The sequence below is a fragment of the Centroberyx affinis genome, unplaced genomic scaffold, assembly GCF_046629955.1.
Source record: "Centroberyx affinis isolate AG114_WGS23_722 - 3 ecotype Tasmania unplaced genomic scaffold, CSIRO-AGI_Caff_v1 ptg001479l_1, whole genome shotgun sequence".
Classification (NCBI taxonomy): domain Eukaryota; kingdom Metazoa; phylum Chordata; class Actinopteri; order Beryciformes; family Berycidae; genus Centroberyx; species Centroberyx affinis.
Window position 1 is genome coordinate 126,562 of NW_027279947.1, and position 23,510 is coordinate 150,071.

A 23,510-nucleotide genomic window follows, 5' to 3' on the forward strand; every position below is an offset into this window, starting at 1 on the left:
TGTTCCTCGGTGTCACGTTAAAATCAATCTGGTTATGTATTTCAAAGCCACAACATTACAGCATTATCATAAAGCAAACAGGTTTCTCGTGGAAATGTGTCACGGGTGCCTCTGTCTCTACTAATTAAAAGAAAGGGTGCGTCTAAATAGCACGCAGCCTTGTGGAATGAACTTGTGGAATGTGCCAAAGTGTTGCATTGAACCATACGATTCCCACAATGCTTAGGGAGGGAAGGAGGGCTCATCCAAGGGGGCTGGGATTTCTTTTCTTTTTTTTTTTTTTTTCTTTTTTCCAACTCCCCCTTTTTTTCCTCATTTGTGCACTTGTTCCTCCGAAGGCATCACTACTGCTTCGTTTTAGTGGAAGCTGTTGAAAGATATGATGATTTCCCTCCGCTGCCTTGCCTGGAAATAAACAGACAGACAGGACAGAGACACAAAAAGTTTATTTATCTCCTGTTGCCGCCGTGCTGCTGCATTTCAACACCGGGTAAGAGGAAACTAATGGGTCACTTTGTTGTTCGGGGTTTGTAAATTAAAAGCTCAGAGGCGTCAGACATGTTGACAGAGAGACGTGTCTAATGGTGTTTTACGTTAACGAATTAAAAACGCGCGTATGTCGCGACCATGAAAACAGGATTTATGTCGTTTTTTGAACTCGGCGTGAACTGGAAACTATGAAATGCTTTTTTCCACATGCTAACTTTGACTTCGGCCGCCAAAGATAGTAATGTCCTATTTTATTAGTGTCAGTTTGGTTAACGTTACATGTACGTGTGTGTGTGTGTGTGTGTGTCAGTACATTGTGTGACAGGTAAACAGTCACCTGCCCACACCTGCCACTCCGGTCTGGACTTTAACACCTGTCAGGATGTGGTTTGGAGGAGTCTAGCCTTTTTTTTGTTTCGCCCTGAAACTTCATAGAAATACTTCTGTTGATAATAATTTAATTTGACACTTGACCAGTGCTTTTTCCAGTAGGTATGAATCCAGGTCAGTGCTCTCACCATGCACCTTGGCATTCCCCACATTCCCGCACCACTGGATGGATGTTTTTAAAATACAATTTTACGGTGTCAAACCTAGCTTGAAATTAACTGCTGTCCCGGCTAACACATTCGGCACAAATACGAAGACATGGATGTGACAGTAAAGTTTGTGAAGCGACATGTTTTTGAGGGATTATTTCCATGGCGGAGTCTTCCCGTTTCTTCCTGACTGCGGGTGTCAGGTGATTGACAGTAAGCAGAGCGTAATGTAATGCGCGCAGTGATATGAAAACACTCAACTGGCACAGTGAAAAAACGGTTAAAACTGAGATTTTGACAAAACCAACGGCTGCAAGATTGCTGTGATGGATTATCTAGCCCAGGAAATATTAAAGTCTTTGGAAGTTGTTTCTCATACTTTACAATAATGAATATCAGCAAATGGCTTCTTTTAAAGGTTGGAAAACTTGGCCTGATATCTCCAACTATTCTGACTGTGTGCAGACAAACCAGAAATAGATAATGCAAAGGAGAGGGGCAACTAGACAGAATAACGTTAAACCTAAAAAAAACCAAACACTGGTATTATCCTTTCAGCTTTCAAGGCTTTCAAGTCTCACTAGTGCAATTTTATTTTAACTTATGTTCCTATTTATTTTTCTTTACTACCTTTTATAACATATTTTATTAACGTTATCTTCTTCTAACTTCTTCTAACAACTTCCCACTGGCACTTTGTTCCTCTTTTAGGTAAAGCACATTGGACTTCACTTGCTGGATGATGAAATGCGCTATATAAATAAAGTTTGGTTTCATTCACATGGGCCAAAACAGCAGATCTTACAGGTGTCGGTGTCACCTCTCAAATGGCAGTAGGCTATTGGGAGCCTGTATCCAGCAGCTGACACACTGGAATGAACATTAGGCAAGACTTTATTCACTGGGTGCTATTGCTTGTAATGTAGGAGTTTACTGTCTGACTCACTTTGAAGTCTCTCTAAAATGTACGTGTATTGTATTCATTCACATTTGAACTACCAGGGAACTTGGGTGGACAGTTTGTAATGCGTAGCACTCCCTTTGGTGTGGGCGAACATGACTCCAAATTAAAGGGGAAAGGCCCGAGGCTGGCCAACCATTAAAGACACTACATTTTCCAGTCTGTCCCAGCAGGTCCCGGGTCTCACGGTCACATGCTTATAATTAGGAACTAGCTTGGCTGAGGCTCACATGCTCACACTGCATTACACACACACACACACACACACACATCGCTCTCCCCTTGGATTGAGGACTTGTGTGTGAGGATTCACCTGCTCACACTTACAGAGACACTTTGGCATTTGTGTAGACACTCACACAGGGAGATGTTAGGGCTATATCTTGCAGTTAATGAGTAAACTGTGTGTCAAGGCTGGTGAATGCGAAAGCAACGTGGAAAATGCAAGAAGTCCGGTTGGTGTTTGTGTTGGAACGAGGGAGCAGTTTCACAGTGAGCAAGTGTTTTCTATTGACAAATATAAAATCCACGGTGATGATGACACTATACAAATACAGGCCTTGGGGCGTTATTAGGAATGAGAGTAACATGGATCACTGGTTTCAGTCGCCTTTTATGGCCTCTTCAAGCTAGTCGTTAGTTTCATGGCTCTTAACCGTTGATGGTCTGGTTGGGAGAAAACCAGCAGTGGCACTTTTCAGCAAGAAGGCCTTTTGCTCGTCCTGCCAAGAACATGACAGTCCATCAGCAACTCTGTGTACATTTTCACTTGTTTGAATAGTCCAATTCCTGCGGCGATTAGGCCCCATGTCTGTCTCAGTGAAACTGTTTTTCACAAACACAGCATTTAGTGTTTTTTTTCCCCCTGTCTTTCCGTCCTCAGCAGGATACTTGGCAGACTTGCTGGTCTTGTTTTGTCTCTTGCAGGGAATGACCTGTATTTCATGGTACACTCTCTCTCCCCTTCCAGCCCTGTGTGGGTGAATAATTTGAGGTGTGGCTGTCACCCAAGACGAGGGGCTGAACCATGTAGCCACAATATGGCTAATAACATACCACGAGGCTGAGAAACAAGCGCTTAAAGACAGTAATATGATACATGGCCCTGAGAAATGTGTTTAGGCAAATAGTGCTGCAAACGTTATTTTGTTGATTGGCGTGAAGTAGCTAGGTTATAGGCCTTGGAGACAAAAATGTAGAAAATTATACTCTTTTTATATTATAAAGTACAAAAATATTTTTTAAGCTAATCTCAATGTCTGACGCAGAAAGATGCTGCCGTTTCTGTCAAATAATTCATGGGAATTATTTGGCTGAATATTGTAATTGTGACAGTGCTTTTTCAGTACTAAAAGGTTGGTCAGTAGGGTGACTTAGAGAGTTGGGAGACTGGGTTCAAGCCCTTGTGACAGTAAGCATCTTCCCTGCCGAAGTGTCCTTGAGCAAGTGAATGGATGTGTAACGGCTTTGCACCTTTACTTCCCTTTTGTAGCTCAGGAATTCTGCAAAGCACCAAGACATTGTTTAAGGAGACGTATGAAACATCTTTTCTAAAAAAAAAAAGAAAATACAGCCAATTACAGTATGGCATTTGGTGTATCAATGTCTGATTTTGATTTTGTTTTTCAATTAATTGGTCCAACTCGTAGTTTTCAGGAGAGAAGTCGTCATTTAGGCGTCTCTGTGTGCTGCGCTGAAGACAGGGATATTGACGTTTCTACTCTTGTCTACTTGTTTTGCAGGAAGTGTCAGTGTGTATGTAACAGGTGAGCCAGAGGCTAGCACGAGAGCTGTGTGTGTGTGTGTGTGTGTGTGTGTGTGTGTGAGTGTTCACAGCTCCTTCAGTCAAACAATGTGTATGTTTTAGGTGTGTCTGTCATTCGACAAGTGCTTTGTTTCCCTTTAAAATAATCTCACGTTACATACGTCCAAACCTCATTGGTTTCTTTGGTGTTATCCTGTGTGAAACCAATTTGAAACTAATACCTTTTGGATACAATAGAACAGAATTTGTCAAAGCTCTTGCACACTTTGGAGACTTTTTTTTAAGGTGCTATGACGATTTTCAATATTTATACCTCCCTTGATATGTCTTTGACGCATTGTTCAAGTTTATTTGTTCAATATGACCTGCATTACCACCCACAATAGAAAGCTGTTTGCAGTCCCTCTGTCTGATTTCACACAAGCTTTGGTTTTAAGTGTCAAGTTAAAACCAAATGTCCAGTGTCTATTAAAAACAACTACTGCTGCTGGTTGACGTGGAGGCCTATGTACACAACAGTGGATCAGTCTCACTGACCCTCAAGGGCCCATCAAAACACACACAGACACACACACACACACACACACACACACACACACAAAGCCAGGGGGGTACTGTGGGCCACTGTGCTTAATCTGGGACAGGCTCATCACACTCATGCTGGTTTTGGTCAGAGTTGGCAATCAAAATCCTTTCATGCTGTGGGCCAAGAGCATTAATGCCAGTAGTTTCTGCATATTTTCCTCTTCCTTTTTTTTTTTTTTAATTCACTGGTTTAACAGCCTTCATTTTCTTTCTTTTTCTTAGTGCCGTGAAGAAGCTCTTGAAGAGATAACACTGAAAAGAATAAAGCGAAGGTGAGCCATTCTCATGTCTAGAGATGATTGCCTTTTGAGTTAATTTAAGCACAGTAATGAGGTGCACTCTTAAACTTCAAAGCTGGATTTCAAAGGATGTGTCAGTCAGAGGAATAAGGAGTCTATCAGCAGTTTCACGCCCCACCCAGCAGAGATGTGTATCTCGGAGTAAAGAGGAAAATGCTGAGTAGATAAGAGCAGGGTGGCATTCAGCTTATGCATGCTCTGTTGAACAGGAGCCTAAGAAGTGTAGATCCAAGTAGGTGCGTGCAACAGCTACCGTACCTGAGTCCCCATAATAAATCACCTTGTTGTTAGCATTGGATTGCACGGTGCGGCTCAGCGCTCAGACTGCTCCTGTGTTGTCCTTTGCCTGAGAGCTGGTCTGACTTGAGCCGTGCTGCCGCAGTTTGCCAAACCAGTTCCCTCTCCACAGGGCTAGATTAGTTTTGCAACAGCCTTTTGTTTGGATTCAGCACCATGAAATGCACTCACTACTTTTGGTACTTTTTCTTATGCAGGCTCGTCTTCTCTGTTTGGAGGGCTTGTGAACCGGCATAGTAGAGCATAGTCATTTAACAAAACAAAGGTATGTTTATTTGCGTTTCTTGTTGACTAATAAACTTTCATCCTTGAAATCCTCATCACTTTCAGTGTAATATGATCAAAAACTCTGAAACGGCAGACTGTTTCAGCCCCCTAAACCAACTGGGTTACTGGGTTCTGACCAAGTACAGAAGAAGACAATGTTAAGTGTCATAACAACCAGTAGTACAGCTTTGCTGCACATTGTCATAGTGTGTGAACCTCTTTTAGACAAATGCTACATCATTCTAACAACTCTTAAGAAGCGATCACTATGGATCTTCTCTTTTCATCCATTCTGACAGGGGAAAAAAGAATGAAACCTGAGCACTTGTTTGCAACAGTTGAATTAAACTTCATTCCTTTGCACTTGTTCTCTTTTTTTCTCATTCATTCCAACTTAAACATAAATGCTTTCAATTTCTCACACTTTCTCTTAGTCTATTTCCTTGTCTCTCTCTCTCTCTCTCTCTCTCTCTCTCTCTCCCCGTCTCTCTGTCTCTCTCTCTCTTCGTCTCTCTGTCTCTATCTCTCAGTTCAGGGAGAGAGTTTCTCCCCCCGCCCCCCATGGCCTCCCTGGCTGTTCCCTCAGTCCAGGCATGACAATCACCCCCAAAACTTACCGTGTTCAGCCTGCTACCTCCTCCGACAACGATACCAGCCCCAGGTTGGTGAATATACTGTATATTGTGTGTGTGCCATTAAGTCTTTCGCCCTACAGTTTGCAACTATATGTATGTGTGCATGCATGTGTATAAATGTGTGTCTTAGACATTCACACTGCAGCTGACAGTGTCCCAATTTAGATTTTTTTTCCCCTCACGTGACACAGATCAGATGTTTTCTAGTCAGATTGAAAGGCTAAATGCTGAATGGAGTTGCATTTTTTCGGTTCAGATCTGGGCCAAATGGATGTGCGGTACAAAATCAGATCCCGATGCATTTGACCTACATGTGACCTGTATTTGAACGCTCAAAATGCAAATTGTCAGCATTGCCATGACACATAAATTTTACATAATTGACTTGAGACAGTTGTAACTGCCGCCCACAGCAGCTTGGCTCAGCCAGCGTTGGCATGGAGCACAATGACACACAACAATGGAAAGAAAGCAAATAGCCGACTTGACTGGTATTCGGGGAGACGCCTCAATGCAGTCAAAACTCAAAGGCACTTACTGTAACTGAAGTGTGTTCAAAACGAGCAGGAGAACAATAGCTACACAACTGGATGTAACTTTTTGAAGGCCTGTGGCGTAAACATAGTCTTAGTGTGCGTTTATGTGTGTGTGTGTGTGTGCTGACATCACTTTTTAATTTAACTGTTGACCCTTATCTCACCACATACCAACTAGATCCCGTCCGGCGCAGATGGATGAGTTGGATGCCCTGCGAGTGAAGCTCTTCCCTGAAGACTTGGTGTCGCTGGCTTCCTCCGCGGCTGAGCCCATCAACCTAGAAGGTCAGCCAGTCGCTGTCAGTAATACTACTAATACTGAGGGGGATGAGGAGCTGTTGAAAGCTGCCTGTACTGCTATCACAACAGCCTGTCGCAACTCTGCCTTGAAAACAGGAGTTTTGATGGAGTTTTACCTTGGAAGGCTTGGTCCTCAATGTTTTAGCAAGGTTTAATCTCCCCCTGTTTAATATGTGTAACAAAGTACAATGAAATGCTTTTTATTCAGTAGCCCAAACTCAACACAACCAGTTAGGGGAAAATATCTCTGTCATATTCATTTTTTATCTGTCAACAGTGATGCGACGAGTGCCAGTCTCGTCACGAAATTAACAACAAATGACAAGCAGTTATATTATCTTTGTCATGTATATATTTTTGTCAACATAGTTTATATGATCCATTAACAGACATGCATTTTACAATTGCAGACTAGCAAACAAAAATACATGTATAAATGCATAATTTGTCCAGCTGTGAATGTGTGCAGCTCCCAGATCAACAGATAAACTGGGAAATGTCTTATTGTTTTTGTTGACTAAAATCTACTATTTTTGTCAGTGAGTAATCAAATAAATTAAATCAATATGACATGACTAAAATCTGGCTAAATGTATAGGACATTTTTGTCAAAAGACTGCCAAATTTACAAACACTACATATGACCAGTAAGTAATCATTGAGGTTTACACTCATATGACTATAAAGAACCTGTAATACGTGTAATACCTGTAATATAAGTCTTAATGTGACCGTCTGTGTTTCATCCAGATAACCACTATGCTCTGCTGCGAGAGGAGCTGGAGTCTGACGCCCAGGAGCTGGAGGCTGAGTCCTGGAGCTCGGCTGTGGACCAGAACTACCTCAAGGCCCTGAGCAAAGAGGCTGTGAAAAGACAGGATGTCATTTATGGTAGGAACACGGCTAAATTATGATCTGACATGGGGATGGGGCAGGATAGGAGGATTACACGGGTTACTAGCTGACATTTCTTTGAAAAAAAAAATGAAGCATACATGTACAGCTTTTTATAGCTTTAGCTTTTTATAGTGTTAGAGAAGCAGACTGACTTCAGGGAGTATGCCAGGATAAAATAAGATGTCTGTATCAGAGAATTATTCCAGTACTAAAATCCAATACAAAGAGATGTAACATGGCAGAAAACAGCGTGATTTTCTGCTCTTTTTCACAAATGAAAAGATGTTGGTTTTCTCTAAAAATTATTACATCGCAATCATTTTGTTGAATGACTCCAAACAAATGATCTAAGTTAGTATAGTTTGTCAAAGTAACAGATTTAGTACTCTGAATCAGTACTGGCAGTTATACTAGCTATACTGTTTATTGTGCAGAATTTTATGAGTCTTTATAATGAAGTGATATTAATAGGATATTACAAGTGCATTGTCTAAAGCAGTGGTTCTCAAAGTGGGGTCCGGGGACCCCCAGGGGTCCTTGAGGGGGTTCCAGGGGGTCCCCAGCAAAAAGGGGAATAATTTATTTTCACTATAATTCCATCCATAAGTAACACAATGACAGAATGTATGACTATTTTGTAATGGGTTTCATACACTTTCTGTAATAAAAAGCAAAAGTCTTATCAGATGGGGGACCCTGGGACAAAATCTTATCAAATGGGGGTCCGTGGTCTAATTTGTGTCAGTTTAGGGGTCCTTGACGTGAAAAAGTTTGAGAACCACTGGTCTAAAGGTCCCATATTATTCAGTTTTGATGATTTTGTTTTCAAATATACTGTGGTTCAAGATAAGAATGATGTTTTTGCTTTGCAAATTAATGTAGTTTAGTTAAAAGGGTATTTATTGAATTAATTTGAAGAGTAATTCCTCACAGGCAGAACAGGCACAATACTGGGCCCTGATTGGCCAACCAGACCAGATTTCTAATTCAACTTGATGACTGGAGGCTTTCCAGGGGGTTTGTCCGTTCAAATGCTGTAAACTGTGTGTGTGTGTGTGTGTGTGTGTGTGTGTGTGTGTGTGTGTGTGTGTGTGTGTGTGTGTGTGTGTGTGTGTGTGTGTGTGTGTGTGTGTGTGTGTGTGTGTGTGTGTGTGTGTGTGTGTGTGTGTGTGTGTGTTCAAAAGTACAAAACTGTCTGTAAAAAATAACCACTTAACACACTCAACAAAATGAAATTAACAATGTCTTCATTCGACATATTTAATCATTTATGTATATAAATAGAGACAGCTCAGACTCATGCCAAACAATCATCCTTTGAAAAAGATAATAATTATGCTGTTATTAAAGCAGAGGTGACAGTGTTTGAGTTAAAGAAAGCATCCATCATCAATTACAGAGGGCCACAAATGGTAAAAATTCCTACTATGATAATAACCATAATTACAATGACAATTATTACGTGACTTGGCTAATTAACTAAGATGACATTTGTTTTTACAGTAATAGCCTAGGGTGGAGTTGCATTAATTGCCTTCACATTTGGGAGTTGCTCAGTTGCAATTTTCTATTGTTGGCCACTCGAGCAGTTTGGGGTTAATGCCTTGCACAAGAGCACCTTGGCAGTAGTTGTTGAGCGAGGAGTGAGCGTATGTTATTCATTTTCCCTGCACAAATTTTCAGTTCAGACTCCAGTTCAAACTAGAGATCTTTCGATCACTAACTCACACCTGTCACCTCATTATTTTGATGACAATCATCAAGACATTCCCCTCTGTCCGTTTCCCAGAGTTGATCCAGACGGAGATGCACCATGTGCGGACCTTAAAAATCATCCTCCACGTCTACATGCACGAGCTGAGGGAATCTCTGCAGATGGAGGAGGCCAGGCTGGAGCGGCTCTTCCCGGGACTGGACGTCCTGCTCACCCTCCACCAGCACTTCCTCAACTGCCTCAAAGGGCGCCGCAGCCAAAGCCTGGAGGACCCGGACAGTCCAAACAACTACCAGATCACAAAGCTGGGGGATATACTCATCTTTCAGGTAGGGTAGGATCATTTTTAAAGCTGCACCAGGCACGCTTTTGTGTAAAAATACATCAATTTTTTGTCTTTTGTTATTGACATGTCATTGTGTAACGTCTTAGTGTAATGTCTTGTTGTTGTTTGGAAGGGTCTGGGGAGGTGGGGTGGGGGAGGTGGGGTGGGGGAGGGGGAAGGAACATTGTTTGTTCTTGTCATTCGTTCTTATAAAGAAAACTAATAAACATTGTTTACAAAAAAAAAAAAATACATCCATTTGATCAACTTAAATAACAAAGTAGAGCGGCAGCAGAGAATAACATCCCATCCCCGCAATTAAGACGTAGTAACAAAAATAGAGTTGAATAGGTTTAGTTCACCAGTGATCTAAAATTACATGGTTTGGGCAGGACAATACAACCAGCAGATGAATGTGTGTACTCCTGTTTTTCCTGCTCAGCCCCTTTTGTCCGTTTCCCTATCCATCCTCCTTTCTCTGCCCTCCTCTCACTCTCTCTCTCCATGTGTTGAGCGAGTGTTCAGGTGTCCGGAGGAATGGCTGGTATGTCTGAAACATTGTGTAAGGGACTACAGATGGGTGTGTTTGCTCTCACAGCCAAGGAATGATGCTGTGTCACTGGCACGGCATTCCTAGGGAAACATTATTACTTCTGTTGTCAGTTATTTCCCTGACTGAGGAATCAGAATCATTACAGAACTACCAGAACTTTCTTTTCTTGGCTTTACCCTGTGAGTGTTAAGTTATTGATAGTGCAACATACGATTACATTTTAGGAGGATATGAATCAAATGCGTTTGTGTTTTTAGTGATGGGGACGAATTATCAAGAATGCAATGCATCAGCTGCTTAAGTCAGATCAGTGAGGTGATCCTGTTGTTCAATTAAGCCAAATTGAAGTGAACTTACCTATTTTAGGTTGGTTAATATTAGGGATGGGCAATATCACAATAATCATAACAAATTATTTTAATATTGATATATAATATCTGCTAACAAATGCAAATCACATGATATATACAGTATATTACCATGCAGTTCAATACAATGAACATCAATTTCATTATTTAAGAATATAAGTATAGTAAAACTGTAATTTTCAAATGATATTCCCTAATACTCCTCTCCCTTTGTGAGGGATTAAGTAATTAAGAAAATAATATTGAATATTAATAATAATATTGAATTGTTTCCCATACCTAGTTAATATGGTAATCTGTATGATATACAGAAGTGAGATGAGCAGTTTTCATACAGCCTAACTTCTAGAGACTTCTAAAGAGGTTGTGGGTTTCACACGTATATAAACAGTAAAGTCAGTGCAACAATATGACTATTTTTTATGTGGGTGAACTACATTCAGCTGTCATGTAATTTAAATTTCATGACTGGTTCATATCATCACTATGTTATAAAGAAGACCTTAACAATCCTCTTGCTTTGTTTAGTTTTCAGGCGATCTGGGAGAGAAAATGAAGGAGTGTTACGGTGTTTTCTGCAGCCACCACAGTGACGCTATCGGCTTCTACAAAGAGCAGCTGCAGAACAACAAGAAGCTTCAGAGCCTCATGAAGGTAAGGGATCTACGCTCAGCAGTCAGCGTATTCGACACAGTGAGGCCTGTGGTCGTGATTTGCTACACCAAGGAAATGTATTGGAACTGGCAAAACGAGAAACCAGAGTGACTTTTAGTGCGGTGTTGTCGTTCATGCCAGGCGCGCCACTGCCAGTATCTAAGAGACGGGGCTTTTCACAAACAACAGTGTCAATGTTTGGAAAATGGCTTGTTGTTGAGAGGAGAATGGCAGGAATCATGCAAGATAGCAGATGGGTCACAAATGGGCAAATACCCCCATAATGCAACAGCAGTACAGCATCTCAGAGATCACACAACTTGTCAGTCCGCGTCAGTGTTTGGGGTAATGTGTTTCAAAAGGCATTACTCTAATCATTTTATTTTTTCCTGTAATGAAGTAAAGTAAGGCATTACTGTTCCAATTTCAGTAATCACATTACAGTTACTGATCTAACAAATTGGGCTTTACTTGTGTTACATTATTTAGCCTTTTTAACCTCTTTTCATGGCATAATATCTATCGAAAGATTCCCCTCATGTTTTCCTGCCTTAAAGTCATGTCGAAAATATTGGAATTGGAGTAGAACGCACATGAACAAGCCAACAAAGTGATACATATGACTCAGAAATTCAAAATGTAGGCTCTACCTTTATTAAAAACCTTAAAAGAACGATTTTGTGTCTGTCATTATTTTGATACTTCTGTTGGTAATGTGCGCTTTGGTCTACAATATTTATTAGCCCAAGGAACACAAGTAAGCCTAGCACAGTCGTTTTAGGGTGCAACGTAAAAGTAATGTAACTAATTACTTGTCTCGTGGGGAAATAAGTAAAGTTAAATTAATTACTGTTAAGAAAAGTAATGATTAATGTGTAATTTATTACTTTTTTCCAATAACGACCCCAACACTGGTCCTTGTCAGGTCAGCTATAGCAGCAGATGCCTTCCTGGGTGCTAGATCAAACTGAATGAATATATATCAGTAAGTCTTTAAAAACCCACATAGAGCTAATGTGGAGTGTTTTTCTTTTTACAGAAAATAGGTCAGTTACCCCTGGTGAGAAGGTTGGGTGTCCCAGAGTGTTTCCTGTTGGTGACTCAGCGCATCACAAAATACCCCGTCCTGCTGGAGCGAATCATACAGAACACTGAAGGTAAACAGCCACTCATCACACACCTGCATCTCCACAAGCATAGCTAATTTCTGTGTAGCACCAATTAGTAGCCATTTTCAGTGACTTAGAGATGAAACAACACAGTCATTACTGTAGTTTCCACAGTATTATATAGTAGTAGTAGTATGCAGAATGGGTGTCATCCTGATCCTAGAGATGCACAGATCCTCTCCTGCAGTATGGAGACATGTATTGTGAGCTCACTGCGTTTCCCAAAAACAGCCGCAACATGACCGTCCACCCCAGTGGTTCCCAAACTAGGATCTGGGGACCACCAGGGGTCCTTGCATGGATTCCTGGGGGTCCCCAAGAAATAGAGGAATGCTTGAATTTCTCTATTATTTCACCCTCAAGAGATTCGCACAATGACAGAATGTGTAAGAATAACTGTTTTGGTTATAGGTTTCACTATCCCCACTGTTGCTATCAGCTCACTAACAGCAAGTTGTGATTTAGTGTAGAATTGTATTATTGTCTAGATACTCTGACATAAAAACAACAAAACTCTTCTCAGATGAGGTTGTTTAGGGACAAAACCCTTGGTGTAAAGTAAAGTATTTGGTGGTCCTCGATATGAAAAAGTTTGGGAATCCCAGGTGTATCCCACACAACCCCTTATTTCTCAGCACTGCATAAAAAATTGAACAGAAAAGTTTTAGTTATGGTCTGTTTTAATCAAGCTCTTTTTTTCTGTGTACAATCTTCATTTACATTATTTATCCCTCCTTGGATGGCTTTAGTATTACCAGGAGGTATGCTGATTGGCAGTTATTACCTCAGGCTACCTCAGTTTTATCCCATCTAGAGCGAACATGACAGTGATTTTCCTCCGGCTATCCTGGTGAAAATTCTGGCTGAAATTACTTACTGTATTTTGATTTAACTCTTAAGTCCTAGGGTAATTTTCACCCCATCTGGATTGATATCTAGACTCTAGGCAGGGAAGAGCAGCATCACTCTTTACAGTTAATTGGAGCCACTTAAAGAGAGTTTTGCCTATCTTGCTGTACAGTGGGTGACACATTTGCACAGTCCCCCAGTAAATGGATGGATGACTGACTGAAATGACTGAAATCCAATTACCAACCTTTCCTGGTAATACTGATGCTGTCTGGAAATGGCTTTTTGTATGAAATGTTGCTATATAAATAAAGATTGGCTGACGATTGTATTTCATCCTCCCTGCAGCTGACACAGAGGAACACGAGTCTCTGGTTCAGGCCTTGGCGCTGATCAAAGACACAATCTCCCAGGTCGACGGCCAGGTCGACGACTATGAGAAGGCGTCTCGTCTGAGAGACATCAGCCTCCGTCTGGAGCCCAAGTCCCAGGGCCGGCTGAAGGACGGCCGGCTGTTCCGCAGAGAGGATCTGATCCAGGACAGCAGGACGCTGCTGCATGAGGGAACCGTCACCTGGAAGGCATCATCCGGTAGAAACAAAGGTTAGCGCCGAACCTTGATTCATTGACTTTATTTGATAAGTTAAAGAGAAGTGATACATGTGGAATACTACCGTTTACTGGAATTCATATATATTATTTAAAGCTTAATATGGTTTGGTGATATCTCAGGTGATATCTCAGACACCGCTGGACTGATTTTTATGAAACTTGGAGGGACGATGCATCTTGTTACTCGTTGGTCTTAGGGATGCCTGAATCATTCATGGAGGACGACATGTTTACTTATTTGAGAAAAACCCTATAGCATTTCTATGGTTTTGATGTTATGATCGTCTATCTTTCCCTACAGACATCCTCGCTGTGCTGCTCTCAGATGTTCTCCTCCTCTTACAAGAAAAAGATCAGAAACTAATATTTGCTGCTGTGGTGAGTTCTCCCTCAAACATCACTCAATTTTCCTCCAACTTCCTTATATATTACAATAAACTTAGAGTGTAGAGATAGTTGTTTTTTTATGTAGCTGAAATATAATTATTATCCTGTTATGACTCCTGTGTTTCCCCCTCTAACTGCAGGATAACAAGCCACCGGTGATCTCCCTCCAGAGGCTGATAATTAGGGAAGTGGCCCACGAGGACAAAGCCATGTTCCTCATCTGCACCTCCTCCAGCCGGCCGGAGATGTACGAGATCCACACCGGCTCCAGAGAGGGACGCAACACCTGGATGACCCTCATACGGGAAGCTGTGGACAGGTGAGCCGGGGATATTAGGAGGAGGACAGTCTGGGTTTTTGTGGGTTTTTCGATAGATAGAACATGGCAACAACAGCCTAAAAGTAGAGTTTACAAAGTGCTTTACAACAAGAATAGTAAAGTATGTATAATGAGATAAAAATAGGAAACACATTCAAGAGAAATTAAAATAAGAGTAAATAAATACATATGTAAGAATTTGATTAAAAACAGAAAGCAACAAACAGAAGAAATTACTAAGTTAAAGTTGGCAAAATTAAGAAAACGATTACATAAAAGCAAGTCTATAAAAGTGTGTTTTAAGAAGGCGATACTGTCTGTGTGGTCCAGCTGTCCGGAGGGAGAGGAGGATCTGTACGGCGAACAGGAGAACAGAGCTGCCAGACTGCGAGAATGCCAAGGTAAGAGCCAGCAGAGAGTATCAGACACTTGCTGAATCGGATGGCACTAGTCTGTCAGGGTGCAAAGCTTATCAGAGGATCCACTTTGTTTGAGGAGAGACACAAGATAACATTATGTAGTCGTGTAGAAGCAGGCTTGTCGTCATTTTGAATCCCCAGACTGGCTGGGAAAATGTGGGCAGAGAAAATTAATGACTAACCCATTCCCTGTCCTCAACTGCTGCTGAGGTGCCTTTGAGCAAGACAATTTACCCCCAGTAAATACATTTTTAGAAAGGCAGCAGTGGGAATTGAACCTCCAACCCAGCACTATCCAATAGAAGTCTGTTTTTTGAAAGAATACTCTGCAGAATTGTATTTTTGTCTCATATTGATATGTGTGTGTGTTTTGTTGCGTGTCCAGAGTTTCTTATGATGCGGGACGCCCAGATAGCGCAAAGCCTGACAGAGAAGCTGCAGATCTTCGCTGCCCTCACTGAGACCGTGACGGGGCAGGAAGCGTCCCACAGCAGACTGCTGCTCCGGGGAGACACCACCGACCTCCAGCAGGGGGAGATGCTGCTCAAAGGAGCCATCACTGAAGGTAGGAGCAGAGACAACAGTTAAAACTCTCTAATCAAGGATATGGATCAGTAGGCCTCTGCCGATATGAATAGTACGATTATCTAAATGATCTCCATATACAATATTATCTTAATAATTATTTAAAAGGTAAAACAACTTTTAAAACAGTACTGTAATATGCTTCAGCTACTTACTACTTACTAATTTATCATATCAATCACAAGACTTTTAAGACTTTTTTTTTTCTTAAAAAAACAAAATTATAAAATGCTGGTTTAGCTTCTAGAAACTATGGATAGTTTTAAGCAACACAAATAAAAATCAACAGCATGTGAAATAAAGTCAAGTGCTACTGGCCTGCATCCACTTTAGCAACATGAATATAAAAATTGATTTAACAATTTATTAGAGGTTATCAATGATGACAGACTGCGGTTATCGCGGTGATCAAGGTAATAAATATTAGTGGCGGTGTCATAACCATTATCTTTTTTTTACCACAGCTTATAGTGATACTGGTTAATGTCCCATCCCTAATCGATATACAGGTCACTCTCTCCATGGCCTTCAACAGTTGTTTGTCTTGGTCATGATGAGTCACTTTTATACTGATGTTTGTCATTCACAGCTGGGGTAATTCACTTTCAATTTACTTTCACTTACAATTCATCTACTAATGACGGAGCATTCATTCTTAATTATTTCTGAATTGGCTGGATGTGAAAATCCTTGCCTCATGCCATAAGATGATCCATATTTGAATCCTGAAGAAAATCCACTCGCTGCATCGGTCGAACTGAAAGTGAAATGAGCTCAGTTCTGTTTTCAGCCACCTGGGTTAGGGTTAGTCATGACTCAGAGAGCAGCACCAAAAGGTCATGGATTATTGCAGTATTTAGTGTAGGATTAATTGTTTTGTCCTCTGTCCACAGTGGAAAACCTGCAGAACCTGCTGTATTCGGGGATGATGGATCCAAACCTTCTGGTGGAGGAGAGCCAGGGGCAGAGGGGGGCGCTCAGGAGGGCCCACACCTTCGCGGGGGGCGACAGCAGCCCCATCAGGAGTAAGCCTTGTTCTGTTCTTTCATAATGTATGCAAGTTGGAGCATTGCTGTAGTGGGTGAAAGATGTACACAGGCCATCAGGGTTCTTGTGGGATATACAGCAGCTAACTCACTTGTTATGCTTGTTAGCACTACAAAATGATCCTTCTTACCTTTTTACAGTCTGTTGACAGTGGAGATGGCAAATAACTAAGAGTCAAACATGGCTAACCTCCTGACAGGCTAACAAAAGTACAAAATAGATGTTAAGATTTGGTTTAATGATAACCAGACAGTTTAATAACTGTTTTAACCTGTTTTTGATTTATTTTTTTCTTATTGTTATTTTTTTCATTTCCCAGACAGGGAAGTTGAAATTGGGGAAGTCACAGAATATCAGGGAATTTTTTTTCCAACGGTTGAATTTAGAAAAATACCAGAATGTATTATAATACTTGTTTCACACATTCATTGCATCAGATGGTGGTTTTGTACACAGCAAGCCACTAGTGAAAACCCAGACTGTTTACCACTTTAGAACTTTTCTGAACAAACCAGGATGAAATACGATTTTTGCATCATAGAAATGCTCTGACTAAGTGTGTGTATCTGTACTCTTGACACCAGTGATGAAACTGATATCGCATGATTCTGTGAATATTATTAGCAGCTAAAAAGAGGAGAAAAAAAACGATTGATACTGTGTATGTGAAGGTGTTCAATGAGTTTTGATGTATATGATTTGATTTGGCCAGACGGAGGTGCAGCTGGGCGTCCAGGCAGCAGCGAGGGCAGTCCGGGGGAGAGCGGTTATCCGGTCTCCGGTGACCCCCCGCTGCAGGAAACAGACCACATCGAGAGCCTGGGACAGTCTGTGAGTGAGACAGTGACTCTGGGAAATACAGTTTTCCAATAGCAGTGACTGTTTAGTATGAAATATTTACACTACTGTTGTTATTTTGCTTCAAGGCCGATGAGACACTGATGCCATGTCCTTTCCCTGAGGCAGAGGTAAGTCTTCTAAAACGTTTTTTTTTCATCTGTATTCATTTTTGCAAAAGTGTCAACATTTGCCACTGCAATTTACTTTTAATGAGCTTTATTATTTCTCTTTAGGTATATGACAGGGTGATAATGCTTTCACAGAGGCTATACAGCTTGCAGGTAAGAAACTGTAGATTGCTCTGAAATCCATATAGGAGTTTCGTACACACATATTTTATGCTTAAGTTGTGATTTATGAAAAAATAATCTTGATGTCAAAATCAGCATTTTAGATTTATTCTATCCAGTTTTCTGATATATCAAAAGAAGTACAGCTAATTTAAATCATTGCACATGGTGTACAGCTCTCAATTTCATTTTCATATGTTTTTATTGAACTGTTTTGGCAGAAGGTCACCCATTTCTCCCCTCCTGTTCCCCCAGGCCATCATCGCCCAGCAGGACAGCCAGATCGAGCTGCAGCGCGCCTTGCTGTCGGAGCGCGAGCGGCCCGCCCGTCATCGCAGCAACGTGCTGCTGGAGCAGGAGAAGCAGCGCAACTTGGAGAAGCAAAAGGAGGAGCTGGCCAACTTCCACAAGCTGCAGGCCCAGCACCGGCAGGAGCAGCAGCGCTGGGAGAAGGAGAGGGAGCGGCAGAGGATCCACGCCGAGACCCTGGAGGCCCAGCTGCTCCAGAGGGAGGAGGAGTGCCGGAGGCTGGAGGAGCGGCTGGCGGAGGAGAGGGCCGAGCTGGAGAGGCAGAGGGAGACCTACCAGCAGGACCTGGAGAGGCTGAGGGAGTCCGCCAAGAAGGTGGAGAAGGATAAGGAGCGGCTGGAGCAGCAGAAGTTCAAGAAGCACATAACCATAGCAAACCCGGGCCACTTCAACTATGAGGATCTCGCACAGGTGGGACAGGGGATACGAATATGAATATCCCTTATTATTTTTTAATTATTTGTCCTAATGTGTATTCTGCTGTTTCAGTGTGTTGTGTGTGTGCTCACTGTATGATGAATGGAAAATGGACTGTGATACAAAACAAGTTTTTGAGAAATTTGACACAGTATAATCTAATCTACACACCCAGTCAGCAAATATATGTGTATATATATATGCTATATCTAGGTCTTTGAAATCTTCTGTTACAGGAGGATTGGAACTAACATGCTACAAAAGTTTTCAACTTAACATTTTTTCAGTAGTATGCACTATGCGTTTTGTCATAAAAGACATTTTTTACAAGAACTAAAATTCGGCCATTATTACTGTTTTCATAATCAGTTCCTTTCTCTCCCCAGTTCTCGCAGGTGTCTCACTCCCAGTCGTTCAGAGGAGACATGCGGAGCGGAGGTGGGACTCTGACCTTGAACTCCAAGCCCCACATCCGGCCCAGCATCCCCATCACCGACCCCAGCGAAGTTCCCCCGACGGTGCCCCCGCGCAAGGAGAGCATCAATCCGCAGCCCCCCAAGGCCGAGATGCCCATCCACCTGATCAGCACCACCAACCAGGCTCACAAGGCCGGCTCCGTGCAGCAGCAGATCCCCACCAAGCTGGCTGCGCTCAGCAAGGGCAAAGAGAAGAGCTCCAAGACCAAGGGCTCCCACCAGAGAACGCACAGCGCAGGTCAGGACACAGGGCTGCTGGCACCGTCTTATGTGTCAATATACAGTCAATTTTGAATTTCTAGTCTTTACATATTGTTTACCTCATTTTGCTTTATCTTGCCTCCTTTCTAAATCATTAAAAAAAAAAACAGCTTTTTCCATCCATAAATTCTAACCATGCATTCACAATGTAAACAACAACCTCAGAAACGAATCACCAGAAGTTCATTCATTTTCTACGGCTAGAGAAACATTTGCATATTGACCACAGCTGCCTCATTTCCTCGATTGTTGTGTGGAACTTTTGGCTGCAGCTGAACTTTTGTGCAACATTAGCCATCAGCAACCAGTCATGACTGGTGTTGGTACAGGACCTATATATTAATGTCTGATGGCCCAAATCAGCCATCAGACATAAATATGGAAATCTGGTTTCTAGCAGTGTGAACACAGATTGAAGCAACAAGCCAACAAGCCTTCTGGTTCTAAAATCACTGTAAAGATAATATTGAATAAATGTTACTCAAGCCATATACTGTTCTTAAGCAGTAGCTCTTAGTTCTTAAGCAGTAGCTGAGTAATGCTGTTGCTAAGTAACAGATTGTGATTGCTGTGACGCTAGAAAACAGAGTGCAGCTCCGTTCAGTCTGTTTGACCTTGCTAATTTTATTCTGGGATTTTTCTAACTCTTCAATTTCCCTCTCAGTTATTTCTACATGTCTTTTTTTTTTCTTTGTACCATTCCAGCATTTCAGCCTTGCCTGATATTTAGACTGAATGGCCATTTCGTTTTCACCTTCATTATTCATTATTGATTATTCTTCATTATTCTTCATGGCTGGTGCCAGGCAATTGTCGACCCTACAGCTAAATTGAAATTTCCTTCCAAATCATCCACCTCCATTAAGTACCAGCATGAGTGGTGAATTTTCAGTTAGTGCATCAAGTAACACGGTCTCATATGCTCAATAGCTTCAAACATGACTTTGCCTAACGAAAGTGATTATATAATAAGCTACGAGCCCCAACGTTGACCCCATCCTGTCTTTCCCCGTCCAGCGTCTATAGACATGAGCCAGGTGGTTCCCATCCGAGTGACGGGGAAAGAAGGAGGCAGTCTGAGAGCCAAGAGGACTGCAAGTCCCCAGAGGATCTTCCACTCAGGTACAGAGAGCAAAACTGAAACCGCTGCTCACAATCACTTCATTCACCAAATACAGATATGTGCAGACTTGAACAACTTACAGAGTAACACAGTACACACTGATGCATGTGGTGCAGGGACAGTACGACCTCAGCAATAGTCTTCATTGCATTTTAAATGACAGCAATAGTCTTCATTGCATTTTAAATAACAGCAATAGTCTTGCATTGCATTTTAAATAATTGAGAACACTTGGCATCAGTTAGTTTAGAAAGTTAGTTTTTATAAAGAGTAACTTTATAACTTAACTAGTTAAGTAAAGTAACTAATGACTTTTAAAAATAACATTCCCCAACACTGATGATGAACCTCAGGTAATGATTTTTTTCCCTAAATTGATAATAGATATATAACATTTTGCAATACAAACTCTTCAAATGTACATCCAGCATTAAATCAGACTTCTGACACTCAAATATCAACTGAAACAGAAAACTGTCACCCTACAAAACAAGTCGCCTTTCATATTTCTCATCCCCCCCTCCAGATACTTTCAAGCCTCTGGCACCGGTCGGCAGCGTCAGAACGTCTCAGTCCTTCAGCACACACAGGAGGAGCATCGAGGCTCCTCCGCCGGAGCCGCCTCCCTTTCCAAAAGATGTGGTGAAAACAGACAAGGAGCGGGTAATATTCCTTTAATCGCACACTACAGACTGTGGCTTGGATGATGATGATGATGCCTCATCCTGCATAAAGGGCAATACAGTTGGAATGACTGATGAAGCTGTTCAGACTCTGCGGATGACTTCATGACGTCCACATGTGTTCAGTGTGAGGAGGCCAGTCACTAATATGATACATTATCATCGGAGCCAAGAGTTTGAATTTGAGTCTGCTAAGTTGAATTAAAAGCAGAAGAAGTACTGATGGACATGTTTTACAGAGATATGGTCGTCTATGGTCACTAAGACCTTATTTAAAAAATGCATGAAAGGAAACCCTTTTGCTCCCATTTGCACAGTGGGGAAAATGTAGTTATTTTATATTAAGACATTGCTAATGCTTTTAAAGATTTTACTGTTGCTCTTGTGTTGCCAAAGACTTTTCTGAGAAGTCCTTTTTTTTAATCATTTTTATTTTAAATGAAAGTAGGTTGTGTCTGTAACCATTTAGCACTCAAGTCTTAACTCCTAACAGCTTTCTTTTTTTTTTTTTTATTTCATGAAGGATATATGGTGTTGTGAGGAAACTATATAGAGTTATCATGTTTACATCCATGTAGATCTGAAGTGCCAAGCACATAATTTGATTTCAGGATGCACAAGACGCTCTTTAAATCTGTACTGCGGACCTGCTGCTCTGTCCTACACACAGATTAGCAGGATCTATGGAAGAAAATGTATTTTAGCTGTAAACTTGCTATGTGTTGGGAAAGGGGTCATTTGTAAATACTTTCCACTGTGAAAGACGACTAAAGGATGCCAGTTCTACTGTGGTAAAACATTTGTGCACTTCTTAATTGGCACAGACAGTCCACAACACAATATCAACACTCGCTGTCTGCAAAGTTTTATTTTACCACCAGACAGCTGCTTGTAGCGTATAAGAATGTAACAGAATTGATTCAAAGGCATGTTCACTGTTAAATAAGGATGTTCTGAAATGAAGGCTGTAAATGATGTTGAGATTGATATTATTTTCTATGGAAGGAATGTATTGGATACTACACGTTTTTTGTTGCTTCCATTTGAAATGTCCTGCTGAGTTTCCTATCCCCAACTAACAGGGATATATGGAATAAAAAGACGGTCGATTCTCAGGTTTTGAGTTTGTCGTGTGATGAAATTACTGAGGAAAGGCTTCAGTTGATTTTTTTTTTACAAAAGATGTTAAATTGGAGGTTTCCTGGCAGCTAAAGTGTGGGCTAAAGGACTAAAATCATCAGTGGCATCGTGGTTCAAATTCGGCTCTTGACCTTATTGTCACTTGTCACACCTTTTACTCTCTCCAGTCTTTCCTTTTGTCTGGTGTCCTATTAGTTGAAACACAAATGCCTTAAAAATATCTAAATAATGATTCCACTTTGCTGACGGAAGAGAAGAAAAATCAAATAATATGATGGAAGTTTCTCCCTGACCACGGCTATTTAAAAACAGTCTAAAACCAGCAAGGAAATTTCATCTTGTTTTGTAAATTACTATTTACAGTCCCCAAACAGTTCCCCTGCTGTTTTGAATAAGTAAGGTTTCAATGGAGAGTTTTAGTGTCCCATTATGGTCTAAGTGCCATTTCACAGGCTTTTCCAATATGACCAGAATAAAATTATGGGGGGAAACATTGTTATTTTCTGTCATGGTGGTGATGGTGAATATCGGTACAAAATCGGCTATCGTCAATCACTTCAATACAAAAATATCTGTATTGATCCTCAGAAAACAATGTATCGGTCGAACCCTGATCCTTATGCATCACTGGAACACAGAATGGGAAATCCCAGGCGGGGAGCTGTAGTGTTCTCTCTCTTGACCTGCATGGATAAATGGGCTCAAACATGGCACCAACAAGGGTTTGATTCCCACCGAGGCCACCCAGACTAAAATAAAAATGTAATGCAGACACGGTACTGTAAGGCGCCTTGTACAGACACCCCCCCCCCCCCTAAATCAGATAAGTGAGCCAGTGTAAATACAAACTCACACAGCTCTCTGCTTTGAGTGACTGAGCTGAGGCTGTTACGGAGCTACAAGAGTCTCTTTGTCAGGCTGCTGTTCGTCTCTCCAGCAGCAGCGGACCTCGGTACAGCTGGAGGACCCGGATGAAAAGAGACCTTCACACTCAATGATGCGGCCCAAACCGCTGCAAGGGGCTGAAGTACATTAGGCAGCAACATATAGTGGTTTCATTTTCAGACGGCGTCCCGAGTGAAGTCCGTCCAAGTCACTTGAAAATGTAAAACTAGTTGGAAAGTACAGAAGAGTATTAGGGCCATTGTAGTTGATTTTTTTATTTATTTCTTTTTAACCACAGCCGAGGGGAGTGGGGCATTTTCTGAGAAAAAAACGTATTCTTATTTTGAGATAAAACTCCGAAATTTGTAAGAAAAAACTCAAATTTGAGAGATTCTTTTTCAAATTTGAGAGATTCTTTTTCACAGAAGAGTATTAGGGCCATTGTTTCTGAGATTTTAGTCAGAAATTAGCGAGAAAAAAACTTCTCGCAAATTTCTGATCTTAATCTCAGAATT

The 23,510-nt window shown here is 41.4% G+C and overlaps 1 protein-coding gene across 1 annotated transcript; it reads left to right on the forward strand.

Moving 5' to 3' along the window:
• The first annotated feature begins 281 nt into the window (after positions 1 to 281).
• arhgef18a (rho/rac guanine nucleotide exchange factor (GEF) 18a) lies at positions 282 to 22,085 on the forward strand. The gene is made up of 22 exons (XM_071526925.1): positions 282 to 490; positions 4,562 to 4,611; positions 5,133 to 5,200; positions 5,733 to 5,863; positions 6,552 to 6,658; positions 7,424 to 7,564; positions 9,360 to 9,613; positions 11,059 to 11,184; positions 12,224 to 12,341; positions 13,551 to 13,805; positions 14,116 to 14,192; positions 14,342 to 14,520; positions 14,851 to 14,921; positions 15,325 to 15,504; positions 16,418 to 16,549; positions 17,284 to 17,402; positions 17,498 to 17,539; positions 17,645 to 17,692; positions 17,957 to 18,421; positions 18,814 to 19,141; positions 20,182 to 20,286; positions 20,814 to 22,085. Exons 4-22 carry the CDS (start codon positions 5,796 to 5,798, stop codon positions 20,963 to 20,965), a joined length of 2,967 nt encoding a protein of 988 aa, XP_071383026.1. The 5' UTR covers positions 282 to 490; positions 4,562 to 4,611; positions 5,133 to 5,200; positions 5,733 to 5,795; the 3' UTR covers positions 20,966 to 22,085.
• Positions 22,086 to 23,510: the final 1,425 nt, after the last annotated feature.

Coding starts and splice junctions, on each gene's coding strand:
- arhgef18a (XM_071526925.1), top strand. CDS start 5,796: ATGACAATCACCCCCAAAACTTACCGTGTTCAGCCTGCTACCTCCTCC. Junction 13,806..14,115: donor ATCATCCGGTAGAAACAAAG/GTTAGCGCCGAA, acceptor CTTTCCCTACAG/ACATCCTCGCTGTGCTGCTC. Junction 18,422..18,813: donor ACTATGAGGATCTCGCACAG/GTGGGACAGGGG, acceptor TTCTCTCCCCAG/TTCTCGCAGGTGTCTCACTC.